At 37.3% G+C, this 15,124-nt stretch overlaps 1 protein-coding gene across 1 annotated transcript in view; it reads right to left on the bottom strand.

Annotated features, from left to right (window-relative positions):
- Rnf128 (ring finger protein 128) overlaps positions 1-15,124 on the bottom strand; it is an 86,417-nt gene that overhangs the window by 27,937 nt on the left and 43,356 nt on the right. Inside the window, exon 2 of the mRNA XM_059250511.1 lies at positions 811-1,058. Coding sequence (XP_059106494.1) covers positions 811-1,058 — 248 coding nt within the window. The remainder of the gene's footprint in view (positions 1-810; positions 1,059-15,124) is intronic.

The following is a 15,124-nucleotide window of genomic DNA, read 5'->3' as shown; positions in this document are numbered from 1 at the left end:
AATTAGGAACATGCAGTATGTTTGGAGTTTAACACTGTATCATGAACAATTAGATTTTAAAACCTTCCTTGGGCTGGTAAGACGGCTTAAGGAGTAAAGGTACTTGCGTCCAGTCCCAACATGAGTTCAATTCCTGGAACTCATATGATGGAAGGAGGGTACAGGCAAATTGTCCTCTGACCTCCATATGCACACTATGGCATGCACATGCCCCCCGTCCACACACACACCAGATAATTGTAATAAAACCTACATTGTCGTGAAATTCAGCATTTCTTTTTTACCTCCACTCCCACATACAAATTCTCTCTCTCTCTCTCTCTCTCTCTCTCTCTCTCTCTCTCTCTCTCATATGCACACACACACACAAATACGCACGCGCGCGCGCACACACACACACATGCACACATACATTTACCTTCAGGCAGCGACAACACATATTGGTTTTATGAAGATTTCTTCATCTGAAATTTATAATGTCTCTTTTTTTTCTTTGAGTGTGAAATGATTTTATAATTTAGAAAAACAGTTCATTTAAAGCAACATATGTATTTACAGTAACTTATAAATAAATGTTGGCTGTGCTCCCTTAGGTGCTAAAAGATTTAATCAATCAGAATTAACTGCTTTGACAAATGACAGAACATAGGACTTGAGATGATGGAAACTGCTATACTTTTAAAATGACTAGATTTCATAAAACATATGCATAGATCTTGTCTAGTAAGTATATGAATAAACATGAAATTCAAACTATAATTGAAACAGTAAAAACTATTTTAAAATTGGGAAAAATGGAGCATTACAAACCTGCTTCCTACTTTGAGCCCTTGCATTCCGTAATCTTCGAGCAGAATAAAAGATGAAATAGCCCACAGTTGCTGCCGTAATAATAAAAAAGGACACGGAAACAAAGAAAATTGAATAATGATTCACCCAGGGGCCATGTTTTTTCCCTACTTCGATGACCATTGTTACTTGTATGCCTCTTTGAATGGACTGCAGAATTTTTGTTCCTTTTAGATTGCCAATCATGATTGCAACAATGTCTCCTGCACCTGTAAAAAAACAGGAATTCAGTTTTAGTTTGAGGTTCTTAATATAAAAATCCAATTTTAATGGATGATTTCAAACATTGAAAATCAGACCTAATGATAGAAAAGGATGTATTATAATTCAATTAACATTATTAAGTACCTACTACATATTCAAAAGACATAAGGGTTATAACTTCGTATAAGATTTAGTCATGGATCTAAGGAGCTCATAAGTTTAAAGGAAAGCATCACATACAACATTACCCATAATTCAACAGTATTACCTTTGAGGCCTAGTTTGCATTTATTTATTTATTTTTTTTGAGATGAGGTCTTACTCTGCCTCCCAGGCAAGCCTGGAACTCAGGTACTTCTGCCTCAGCCTCCTGAGTAGCCAGGAGTACAGACCTGAGAAAGCACCCCAATATGCAAATTTCATGACAGCCTTCTTAATGATAAATAGTCCACCGGCTGGTAGACAATAGAACTTAACCTCTTAGGAAATATTAAAATATGTAGATGCATTATTTTTAATTATAAGGAGGCAGATTATCATATGTACTCAATATTAATATATACAAAGACTTATATAATAAGATAGGGATTTGAGACAAATAATGTGCACAAAATGTTTTAAAGCCCACACACATGTTTACGATGTGGTATTTTTCTATATGTCCAAAGATAATATAAAATTTGCACAGGCTGTTTGGGAAGGAGAAGCAGACCTATGAAAGGAAGAGAGGGTAATGGGTAAGCCAATACAAAGTTCATTTTAAACATGTATGAAATGCTGTAAGGAAATTCAATATTCTGTACCAATTAATGTACTATGAAGCAAAGTAAAGAAGAAAAAAACGACAGTAAAGAAGGATATGGCTTCATCCAATTAACATTTATTACAAGAAAGGGAAAGAGAAAGAAAGCAAGCAGGCAGGCAGGCAGGCATTTTGCTCCAAGAGCTCTAAGTTTTCATATATGGACCTATTCAGGTTAGCAAGGAAGATAACCAAGAGAAAGGATAGAAGTATTTGTTTCTATTTAGCACCAGTTAAGGACAAACATGAACTTACACTATGATTGTTACTAAAGGCCTCATATCCATAATAACCTCCTTTCTACTCCCAAACACATTTGGTTAGAAAAGCAAAAGAAACCTTATCTTTCTCAATGATCTGAGAATGTCTTATTGTTCAAGCCATTCCAATGCTTATCAAGGCTTATAATCCTCCTAGTTTTTATGAACCAGGATGAATGATCTTAAGCAAAAAAAAAAAAAAAAGGGTTCTTTGAATGTTAATATATTGCCAACCAGAGAAACCTCCTATTGATACTAGGTTAAGGTACTACTCAAGGTTAATGATCAAACTCCAGTCTGGAATAAACAACCACCCACAAATAAGACTCTGAAAGACCTTTAGACTAGAATTTAAACACAAATGGACAATACTAAAATAGTATTGCCACTTTTAATGATTATAAGTAAAAAAAAAACTTAACTGGAGGATTTTTTTAACCCAAATAATCCTTAAAATTCACAGCTCCTAGTAGCAAAAGACTTTAAAGGATTATACCTCATAGAAATACGTCACAGTACAGTGGGTAGGATCCCCTCCTAATATATGCAAAAGGTATCACCACAAATCCTTTTATCACTTTAATTATTCATATGAGTGTTTGCTGAATGTCTTTATGTGTACAGTGTGCATGCAGTGCAGTTAGAAGAGACTGTCAGTTCCCCTGAACTGGAGTGACAGATAGTTAGAAACCACCATGTGTCTGGGAACCAAGTCTGGGTCCTCTGGAAAAGCAATGGATGCTCTTAACCTCTAAAGCATCTCTCCAATCCATCATAACAGATAGTTAAAGCTCCAAAAGGACTATTTACATGTGATAGTTAAACTCTTCTGACTCCTACTGACTAATGTGTGTCCACTCAGACTGATAGAAGTGAATGACTCACAGTCTTATTTCCATGGAGAAAAATCTCAAAAGGTATAGGAAGTAAAGGGAGTATAAAGTGTAGACAGCATTTTCTGTATGTACATCTAAAGCAAACATATAACTGAAATTTCCCGAATTGGTAACTTAGCAGGAAAGTAGCTCATTTTTTGTTATTTATTTTTGCTTAAATTCTAGCCATGAAAGGCAAACATAGACTTCTCTGTCTTTTTCCTATGAGCCATCTCTTAGGAAAACATCTGACTGTAAAGTTTTCATTAGTTATATAATGTGATCTTGTAACATGTATAATATTTGACAGCACAGATAATTTTAAAAGTCAAGTTTGGAATATATTACCATTTGAAAGATCTCTTTTTATACCACAGATGAGGCCTTTTAATAAGTTTCTGAGTAGTGGAAATAATTTTACTATTTTTTACCACTCTTAGAAGATACAGACTCAGGCCGGGCGGTGGTGGCGCATGCCTTTAATCCCAGCACTCGGGAGGCAGAGGCAGGCGAATCTCTGTGAGTTCGAGGCCAGCTTGGTCTACAAAGCAAGTTCCAGGAAAGGCGCAAAGCTACACAGAGAAACCCTGTCTCAAAAAACCAAAAAAAAAAAAAAAGATACAGACTCAGTACCAGAACTGGCTACTCAGACTAGCCACTGTGGTCTGATTTAAAAATAAAGATAGTCAAGTATGTACATTCTGTATACAACAGGATCAAGGTTGTGTTTCTATCCCCACAATCCATATTCATACATATTTTATATAGTCTAACAATGAAGTAGACTGAATTACACTTCCAATCATATAAAAGACATTTCTCTTTTTGTCATGTGTGGGGTGTGTGTGTGTGTGTGTGTGTGTGTGTGTGTATGCACACATATGCGCATGTGCTCATGCATGTGTGTTGGGGGTATGTTCTTATGTGTGTATGTATAGGGAGGCCAGGTTCAATATAAAGCGATCTTCCTCAGTTTCTTTCCCCCTTATTTTCTGAGACAAGTCTTCCCAATGAACCTAGAGCTTGCCAGTTGGGTTAGGTAGGCTGGCCAGCAAGCCCCAAGGATCCTTTTGTCTCTGCTTCTCCAACGCTAGGATTGCAAATCAAGCATGTTACCAACTTCTCCCCGGCCCCATAAACATTTTATTTTCTATATACCCTAGGCATTATTCTATATTTTTTCTTCCCCAGTGCTTTGCAGCTTTCTAAAAATGGTTCCTGTTCAGAGTGTTCCAAAACACAGTTAACGGCATCACAACTCTTCAGGTCACATGCTTTAGTAGCAACAGTCAGTCTTCAACACGTTAGTGCTCAACTATCAATCAAGTACATTTTACTTCCTTGGTGTCTTCCATTATCAAAATATTTTTTCATATTCATGCTGCTTTCATAAGTCCTTGCCATATTTCCATAACCTAACATCCAGTATCCTTAATGTTCATTTTACCAAGTTCCCTTAAAGTGTGGTATCTTTAAAGATATCTCCTTATAGTTTCATCAGAATTCATCCTCCTGTTTGTTTCTTGGCATGTGTTGGTATGTCTAGCTCAGCAGTCTTTACTTACTCTCTATTACTCAAGTCTGACTCCTTGGTGTAGGGTGTAAAAGCTCATATGATGTGGTCTCAATGGAGTCGTCTAGTGTGGTGTATCTCCCTTACAATGCCAATTCATGCACACTCAGATTCAACCACATGGGACCATTTGTTGTCATTCGCTTTTCATTAACTCTATTGTTTTTCTCTACTCTTATCCTCAAGTTCCCTGAATCCATTCTGATTACTGCCCCCTTTCCATTTGCATATGTATCTATCCCTCAAGATCCAGTTCATACGGTGCCCCTAAAATAGTCTTCCTGAGTGAAAGCATCACTTTTGTTTGTAATTTTTATTTGGTGTATGTGTGTGTATTTGTGTGTACATGTGTGTGAGCACATTCACAGGAGTGGAGGTCAGAGACAACTGTGGGAGTCTGTTTTTTCCTTCTACAAAGTGGTTCCTGGGGATAGAACTCAGGTTACCAGGCTTGGCAGCAAGCATCTTCACAACCCACTACGCCATCTCACTAACCCCCATCAGTTGAATTTTAACTTCTATGTAGCTCTTCATTTTGCCTGAAAAATCAATCAGAACACCTAACTCCCGCTCTAAACTAAGAATCTGGGGGGGGGGGAGGTTGTTTTTTTGTTTTTTTGTTTTTTTTGGAGTGGAAAGTCTTTTAATTCACTACAGCAATGGTTTTATTTATGAGATGATTAAAAAGTTACATGTTTCACACTAGTAAAATTTACTGGGAAAATTGCCTTACGTGAATAATAAATTTTAACCGTGTTTATGTAAGCAGCTTTTTTTTTTTTTTTTTTTTTTTTTTTTGGTTTTTCGAGACAGGGTTTCTCTGTGTAGCTTTGCGCCTCTCCTGGAACTCACTTGGTAGCCCAGGCTGGCCTCGAACTCACAGAGATCCGCCTGGCTCTGCCTCCCGAGTGCTGGGATTAAAGGCGTGCGCCACCACCGCCCGGCGTAAGCAGCTTTTTAATCTGTGTGTTATGTGTATGCACTGTGTATGTACATACATTCATGTGTCAATACAAGTGCACACATGCTGTGATATACTGTGGACATCAGAGGACAACCTAGGGTATTGGTCTTCACTTTCTACTTTGATTGACATAGGATCTCTTGTTGCTTTTCCCCACCGCATATTTCAAGCTAGGCAACCTTCGAGCTTCTGGGGACTCACCTGTCTCTTCCCCTATTTCCCTACAGGAGAGTTGGGATTACAGATGCTCTCACTACTCTGTATGACTTTACCTGCATCCTGGAGATTTGAACTCAGGTCTTCACACTTACATGACAAGTGTTTCATTCATTGAGTCATCATGCTAACTTGTTAGTAGCAGACATATTACATTTATCATAGTCAGATATGCCTAGCTAAGTCCTTATTTTAAAAAACTCTGTCTAGTGCATACAACCGTCCAATCAGCTTTGTGTTCCATAAGGGAACATAAAATACATTTCAGCACAAAATTAGAATATTTTAAAACAATCTATAAGTAGTGTTTCATTTCTGTAAAACATAGTATATCATATAGTGATTAAATGTACACAAGTTGGGCAGCAAGATGACTCAGAGGATAAAAACCCTTGCCACTGAAGTCTGACAACCCGAGGCAGTACCCAGCTCCCCTGTAAAGATGGAAGAATGGAACCAAATCCACAATGTTGTTCTCTGGTTTCCATACCCATGTTGTGGCATGTGTGTGCTCATCTCATTCAAAATCAATTAAGTGGAAAAACTATCCAGAAAATATTAGGTTCATTCCATTATATATTTAGCACATAGTTTTTTTTGCTCTAGTGGACTATGTGAAGCAAATGAATAAATTATCTGTTCTATCTCTGTAATATTAAAAACATTTCATCTTTAGTTGTACTTCCTTCTTATTCCGCAGACAAAAAATGTATGAATATTTAATAGTGCCCTATTTTCGTAACTAAGATATACTAATTATGGTTTGTTATTGACAATGGATTATCTTTGTAAACCATTATTTAATATAGCAGTAATATTATCTGTCCCTAGGCTGTAATAATTTGTACTGATGTCATATATCATTGAAGCTGAAATAGACCTCATGGATCAGTCTAATTCATTAAAAAAAAATCTAACACTGGACAATTTTTCTTGAGGGAGGAAGGTTCTTTCTTGCTGAACTTGTTGCTCATAGAATCAGCTCTCCCTGAGAAGAGACGGGTAAGCGTGGGTCAACAGGAAGTGTAAGACAGGCTTCCAGAGAGCGCTCGGGGGCTTCAGTGCAAGCACCCTACAGCATTTATATTTGTTGCTCAGTGCCATTTTGTTTAGTTTCTGAAATTTACCTACACCCTGGATAAATAAGTTTACCAGATAAGATTTATCTAGAAACTAGGGCCTTTACATATTTAATCCTCACACCTGCCCTATGTGGTAGGCATTGTTACTGTTCCAAATAGAAGATAAACTGAATTTGCAGCAAGGAGAGAGAGGAGGGGCTTGGCGTCAGGGCTCTATTTTTCACTCTTCTATACCAGCTCACCATTTTCAGTGAAATCTGAAGTGGTTTGACTTTAAAAATAAAAATTAAAGAGGGACATCCAAGGGTACAGTGGGAAAGTTTAAAACCTGGTTCTCGGGGTTGAAAGAAGCCAGAATTGGTAGTGCAGTTCAATTTTATGGTTCAAATTTTCCAACTGTGGCCATATGACAAATTACTCAGCCACCCTGCTCTAGCCTACTAGTTGGCATTATGATGAAAATGTATGTGTAAGTTGTATAAAACGGCAAACGTAACTGATATCAAACTCAGTTTGATCATTCTTCTCACTTAGTCATATCTACCTTTAAACCAGTTAATGTTGGTGCCTGGGATATACTCTAGCTGGTATAGTGCTTGTCTTAAAAGAACAAGGACGCCGGGCGGTGGTGGCGCACGCCTTTAATCCCAGCACTCGGGAGGCAGAGCCAGGCGGATCTCTGTGAGTTCGAGGCTAGCCTGGGCTACAAAGTGAGTTCCAGGACAGGCGCAAAACTACACAGAGAAACCCTGTCTCAAAAAACAAACAAACAAAACAAAACAAAACAACAAGAAAAAAAAAGAACAAGGACAGATTTGATTCGGAGAAGCCACATTAAAGAAGGCTAAGTTGCGTTGGCACTTGCTTGCAGTCCCACAACTGGAGAGGCAGAATAAGGGAGATCATGGGGACTGGGGGATTTAGCCAGCTTAGCCTATTGTTTCAGGCCAGTAAACACCCTGTGTTGTCCTCTGACTTCCCCACACATGTGTATCCACTCCTCCCCCTCCCACTCATATTTCACACACACAAGTAAAAAAGCCAATCAATGTGTATATACAATCCCAAGTTAGGTTTATTTTCCATTTATTACTCTATTGAAAAGCACAAAATAAGATGTTGACTCTAGAACTCTAGAGCAGATTCATTTTGGTGGAACAAAACTAAAATATAACAAACAAAAATTAGCTCTGTGTTTCAGACCTGAGAATTAAAGGCAAGGCCTCCTGAATGAGGCTGTGAATGACAGGCAAGCACTTTACCACTAAGCCACACCCCAAGGATCTAAAGAAAGCCTTTTATGACTGTTGGGTGTGTATGAGTTTCTGCTGCTAAAGGAAACCATCCTGAGCTTTGTTCTCCTTTAAGCTTTCCTATGGCCTTCCAATATTGCACATGGCCATTATCACTGCTCCAGCTGATGCTAGATCTTTCAGGTTTCAAATTAGGTTCATTGACCTTTTAAGTGATCTTTGGTTTTCTTTTCATTCTTTTTTGTTGTGCGGAGACCTGAGCCCAGGGCCTCACACATAACGGGCAAATATTCCATCATTGAGCTATAATCTCAGTTTTATAAGTGATCTTTCTAAAGGCTCATAAAACATTCACTATGTAAACTTAGCCACTTATGATAAGCTGTACATATGTGGTCATACTCACAAAGTGTTGTAAACATTTAATACTCCTAAATTAGACAGATAGAAACTGAAAGAAACATCGAAGACACATACATACAGGCTAGAAGAATTCTTTTAGAATTTTTTTTGTGTGTGTGTTTACACATATATGTGCATAGGGCACCTTGTAGGAGTCATTTTCTTCCACCACATAAGGTCTACAGAATAAACTCTGTTGTCATATTTCCATAGCAAACACCTTTACCTGAGATACTTGCAGGCCCTTCACTCCCACCACCCACTATCCTTTTTTTTTTTTTTTAAAGAGAGAGCCTCATGTAGCCCAGACTGGCTTCAAGCTCACTATGCAGCCGAGGCTGACCCTGAACTGCTGATTCTCCCATTTTAACCTCCAAAATACTGGGAATACAAGTGTGGCCCACTGAGCCTTGTAGCATCTTCATTTTTAACAAGATTTGGAAAATACAGTGGATGTGAATTTTCAAAGGGACAATTAAAAATATGGCCCTTTGCCTTTTAGGGATAATGAGGTACTGCCACTCTAGATCCAGAGACACTCTAAGCACTTCTTCAAAGCTCATGAAATTCATCTTCTTTGAGGACCAGAGTTCAAAGCCTTAAAAAGACAAATCCAATTATCATGTAATAAACTTATTTTGCTGAATCTATGTCAGTTAGGCTGTATCATCTTTCTCATTAGTTTGTTCTCTTATATTATTCAATGCAAACAGATTTGGCAGTCTATAACATTATCTTTAAGATCAATATCAATGCACGAATTTATATAGTCTTATGAAAGTTGTGGCGCTATCTAGTTTTCCATCAGAAGTTTCACTGTAATGATTCTGCACTTTAGAAAGTGCTAGATTTAAGAAGAGAAACATGAGTTGGATAGCTCGGGTGATCAAATCAGTGCCAATGAGTAAAACTACAACTAACTCCTTTATGGACCAGTGATACAGAAGACAGTCAGTACCCCCAATTTCATTCTAATTATTTTTGAGTGTCTATACATAGGCCAGGCACTGTGTTAGGCTGTGGGGCTACAGTAAATAACAAAAACACAGCCCCTGTTTTGGGAATAGTAATAATAAAATAAGATGTAGCAACCCTTTTTTTATTAATTATTTGTGTATGTAGTGGTGGTGGTAGGTGCCTACAGAGGCCAAAAGAGAGTGTCAGATCCCCTGGCAAATTGGAGCTAAAGGTAGTTGTGACCCACCCAACATGCATGCTGGGAACCAAACTTAGGTCTTCTAGAAGAGCAAGTGCTCATATCTCTTTAACTCCTGTAACAACTCTTACCACTATTACTGAATATCATCCAGCTAAAATATTAATCACAATGGCCTCTAGCCTAAACACTATTGAGGACATTTCTTTTATGCTTAGTATTTACATTGCAACACAAATTAGATACAGGTTCATGGTGATAGCCGACCTCTTTCATTTATTTTTAAAATGTAACGATATTATGATTCTAGCCTAATCTTATTTACTTGTAAACACAACCTCATTAAACAAGTATTTCTAGATTACTTAGGACATAGTAAGTTCTATGTTTCTGGACCTTATTAACTTGCCTCGATACTAATATGTCAAAATATAAAATAAGCTATGATAAATTTTATAACATATAGAATATTCTAAGCACAATGACAGCATATTCACAGGACCCTGGCATTGCAATATAAAACATGAGGAGATGAGCAAAAACAGCACTCTTTTAATATTAGGACAGCACAAGAATTCACCAAGTAAATCACAAATAAGGGCACTGAAGTCCAAAGTCATGTTGTAAAACTAAGCTCATATCAGTGCTGTCCAGGCATCCCGACACTGCAATGGAGTCAGCACTTAGGAATTCACTGCTATCGAGAATGGACAAAGTCAACTTGTGAGGAGTTCCAATGCAGTCAACAATCTTCCATTAGCAAAACCTGGAAACAATCACATGTCCCTTGGAAAATTCACTTTGTCCATAGTGGTTTTCAGAGACTTATTTTTCCTTTAGAGCATAAACTTCTAGGGCAGTCGGGGAAGACAACTATTTCAGTCAGGAATACCAAAGCTCATAAGAACGAAGATCTAAGAAGTACTTTTGTAAGGCAGAAAATACAGAACTGTGGAGAGTATAGAAAGTTGCTCCATTTCTATGGACTCTCAAATATTTCAACTGTATGGTTGGAGGGCTCTATGATACCAGAGAACTGGGGAATGGATCCATTTGGATATAACACAAAACAATCTCTGGAAGATGGAGTCTTCAGCAGCAGCATATTAAAGATAGTAGGGAAATAGCAGCAACTTTGTAGAAAAGGTCACAGCTGAATAATTTGTGCAAGACCTATCACATTTACAAGTAACAATTCTCATAACTGTTTTGAAAACATCTAGTCCTATCTTAACTATTCTGATTTCCACTAGTGGTTATGTTTAGTATATCATTAAGAACCCAAGAACTAGATTCCCAATTCTCCAATTTTCTGATCTTCAGACACTTACATGTTTTAAAGTTACTTATGACTTCAAACAACTTTTGTTTATTTAGGTTATTCCTAGTGACATTTACCATATTAGAAGTTAATACTAAGGAATTTAAAAAATATTTATTCATTCATTTAAAGTCATCATAAACATATAACAAAATTTTATTAGAATAAATATTATTTCTTCAAAATATAGTAAAAAATAGTGGTATTATTTATCATTTAAGCAAACCTCTTTAATGGCTGACTTATTACAAGGAAATTCATAGCAGCTGGAAATTCATATATGCTTTTGTATTAGTACAATCATGAGATTTTAGTGGAGGCATATAAATTTTTACTCACAGAAATGATGAAACTAGGACTAAGTGTTGCTTTAATAGTATATTCAGATAACTGTATATACTGCACTCGGATCCTACACCCAAACTGAATTCTTTATTAGGTATAAGGTATAATTTAAAACTATCAATGGACCCTCCCTACTTGGTTAAATGGAAATCCACCGGTTTGCCTTGCTATTTAATGGATTTTTTATTTATCCACACCCCTCCCATCCCGTGTGTGTAGGGGTGTGTGTGTGTGTGTGTCTGTGTGTCTGTGTGTGTGTGTGTCTGTGTGTCTGTGTCTGTGTGCGTGTGTGCGCGTGTGCGCGTGTGCGCGTGTGCGCATGTGCGCGTGTGCGTGTGCGTGTGCGTGTGTGTGTGTGTGTGTGTGTGTGTGTGTGTGTGTGTGTACATGGTCCTGGTCCCATGGGGGACTCCTGTATAGGTATGTGGGTACATGTCCATGTTTGTGGCCCATGGAGACCAGAGGTCAACCTAAGGTGTCATTCCCCAGAAGCCATCCACCCTGGTTTTTCAGACAAGGTCTTTCACTGGTCTAGATCTCACTAAGAAGCTAGGCTGGCTGGCCAGCAAGCCCCAGGGATCCACCTGTCTCAACCTCCCAGGTACTGGTATTGTAGTGCTGGTATTGTAAATGTGCAGAATTGTACCCAGTTTTGTCACATGAGTTCTGGGGCAAGCACTTAATCAACTGGGCTATATCCTCAGCTTCATTTGTCCATTTTAATATTGTGCACTAATCATCTGGAAAGTCTTGTTTCACTGGATTATACAGATATAAATGATAACTCACACATAAAAGACTATACACATAAAAAAGTAAATTAGTTATTAATATCAATTCTGATGTTATCAGAAAAGTCAAAATATCAGGAAGTTATCAAGTTCAAATGGTGGGTACATTTTATATTCCAATTTTGCCTGAAAACTTAAAATTATATCACTGGTATCAAATACTGTCAGGGGTTTTCCTTGAAATGACAGGCGCAGTTTTCACTTTTGAGAAAAGGTCTTCCAAATATTTAGCTCTGAAGAGCTCCTGTTTGTCAGTAGGTTGTCAAGTTAAAAAGAGGTATTTGAAGAGAATAGCTAGTTCAGCTGACAGCTCTATCCCACACGTGCTTTCCTTCAAACACAACACTCCATTGTGTTGCAAGCTGCTTCATGCCTACTTCACATCTCATCACACAGAAATACAACTATATGTAAGTGATAGAGGAGAGATTTTTAAAAAGTAGTTATTTTATTCATTCATCAGGATATTCTTTAAGTGACCTTCAGTTTTATTTTTAATTTTTAAATAATATTTCTATTAATTGTTTGGGACTTCATATAGTATACTTTGATCATATCTACCACTCTCCTGCAACTCCACCCAAGTCCATCCCTACCTCCCTATCCACCCAACTTCATGTTCTCTCTTTTTAAAAAAAACCCATCAAGTTCAGAATCCAATGGGAACAGTTGATGGCACAGGGCGAAACAACTACTGACTTAAGATATTAGAATGATAGTTTGCTGGGCATTAATAAAAAGGTAACTAGATGGAAGTCACAAGGATTTCAGAGAAAGAAAATCCATGCATGTGAACATTTGATATTTTTGCCTTCATATTGATCAGCTTTGTTTTCCTACATTATGAAGTCTTAGAAAGGAGAATTCATGGGCAAAACATTTGGGTGCAGAATACAGCCACAGCCTAGACTTAGAAGCTTACCCTTCAACTGGAACATAGCCTCCAGCACTTGCCATGTTACTCTCAATCTTTTAGGCCAAACGGAACTAATTTAAGTACATATAGAAGAGAGATGTGCTTCGTATCTTAAATGGTGCCCAACTCTAGACATCAGCCAGTGTTATTGTTGTGTAGACCTGAAATTCCTAAGTTGACACTGAGAGCTAGACTATGTCATTTAGATTTACACACTGCTGTGGCAAAATACCAAAGACAACTTTCAAAAAGGAAAGGTCTATTTTGGCTAAAAATTTCAATGGGTTCAATTCATGATTATTTAGGCTGGGAACTTGGCCTATTTGCTTTGGACATGTGGCAAGGCAGAACACTAGCATGGGGAGTGTGTGACAGAACAAAGCTACTTACCACAAGCCCATGAGAAAGAGAGGTCAGAGGAAGGGACAAGGTCCCAATTATTCCCTTCAAGGGCCCATTCCCTTTATTTCATTAGGCTCATGTCTAGAAGATGTACCACCTCCCAGGAATGACACAGGCTGGAGACCAAACCTTTAACACATGTTTCCTTGGGAGACACTCCAGATCCAAAGTGTAACACTGACTAAACTATTATTGACCAGGAAAAATTCAATACAGCCTGAAACTATGAACTCCATGGAAAGAAACAATGACATTGCAATTTATGTCTATGTATCACTCGATTAAACCTCTACTCCTTCACATCCAACATACAGGAGGTTCAAACTTTTGTTGGTTTTGGAACCTCTTTTGCATCCTCTTCAGTAATAGTTTGGAACAGGGAGATTTGATTGGAATTTGCATTATCATTATAGTTAGAAAGAATATTGTGTTGGGAGATAAAGTCTTCATTTTGAGTTGGGCACAAGAACTCAAAGGTATAAAACTTATACACCTAAAGGAATATTAATTAGACTTTTATAAATTAAAGGAGATTCTATAATGCCTCTGGATAACTTCCATTATGATATAGGTACCCCAATATCATAAATATGAATACCTCAGTATATTGGGTTTCTTCTTGTATAAAGTATCACATGGCTAGCTTCTATATTATACCCCCACAGATAATTTAAAAAATCATATTTTTATCCTTTCATAATAAATTGCTTCTAAGACTCATTAAAGAAACAAGCATTATCTGTAGATATCTACACTAAACTGTCATCAGCATGATCTAAAAGGTACAAACCATATACATAAATGTTTGTCACATTTGAAGCATTCTGTCCTTTCCATAATGAGTTGAAGGAACTCTACTGGTTTAGTTACATCTGTAAATTGACAAGACTTTTGATGTGGTTAAAATTATGAGGCCAACATTAAAAAATAATGGGAGAAGTTGTCAAGTGCATGCTAGTCAGAACTCCCAAATCGTATTTCAGATGTTTAGTATTTGGGAGGTAAAAAGGAAGTCTATAGATAAAGAAGTTCAGAAACAACACATTAAATAAAGTTGAACCGAGTTTCCTAGCATATTAGAGGCTCTGAGAAATGCTACAGTGATGTGCACTGCTAGTCTCTAAGACTGGGCTATAGATTAGGTGAAAGAAAAATTAAGCTTTCCTTTTAATGTATTAAAATGTGCACCTAATTCTTTATCTATATTTATCCATCATAATAAACCTATAATGTAGACATAATTATTATTCTCCACTCTACATGGGTAGAAATCAAGTTTTAAAGAGATTAATTTGGCAAAGCTCACAAAGCTATTACAGGAGATAAATGAACTGGGAATCATATCAAAATCCATCTGATTCCTAAATCCCTTCCCATTACCTCTGTGCCAGAAAAAGGGCCAGGAACATTTCTGTTGATGAGGTGTAATCTCTTAATATTAAGGTTTGCTCTTACTTTTAAAAAATGGAAATGCATAGAAGGAATGGAAGGCATGACAGTTGTTCCTATATTCCATTTCTGTTTTATTTGGTAGGTTTTTCATTTTTTTTTCTATTTTTTTGTCTTGCTCTGTTTTCTTATTGTGCTGGAGATAAAATCGGAGACCTGAATATGACAGGCAAGTGTTCTACCCCTGAGTTATGTCCATAGTTGTCATTGTTTTATACTGAGACAGGGTCTCGCCATGTACCCAGGCTGACACTACACTCCTAA

Source organism: Peromyscus eremicus, chromosome X, assembly GCF_949786415.1.
Source record: "Peromyscus eremicus chromosome X, PerEre_H2_v1, whole genome shotgun sequence".
NCBI classification, from domain to species: domain Eukaryota; kingdom Metazoa; phylum Chordata; class Mammalia; order Rodentia; family Cricetidae; genus Peromyscus; species Peromyscus eremicus.
The sequence above is the reverse complement of the archived record's forward strand: the minus strand, read 5'-3'. Positions and strand labels throughout refer to the sequence as shown.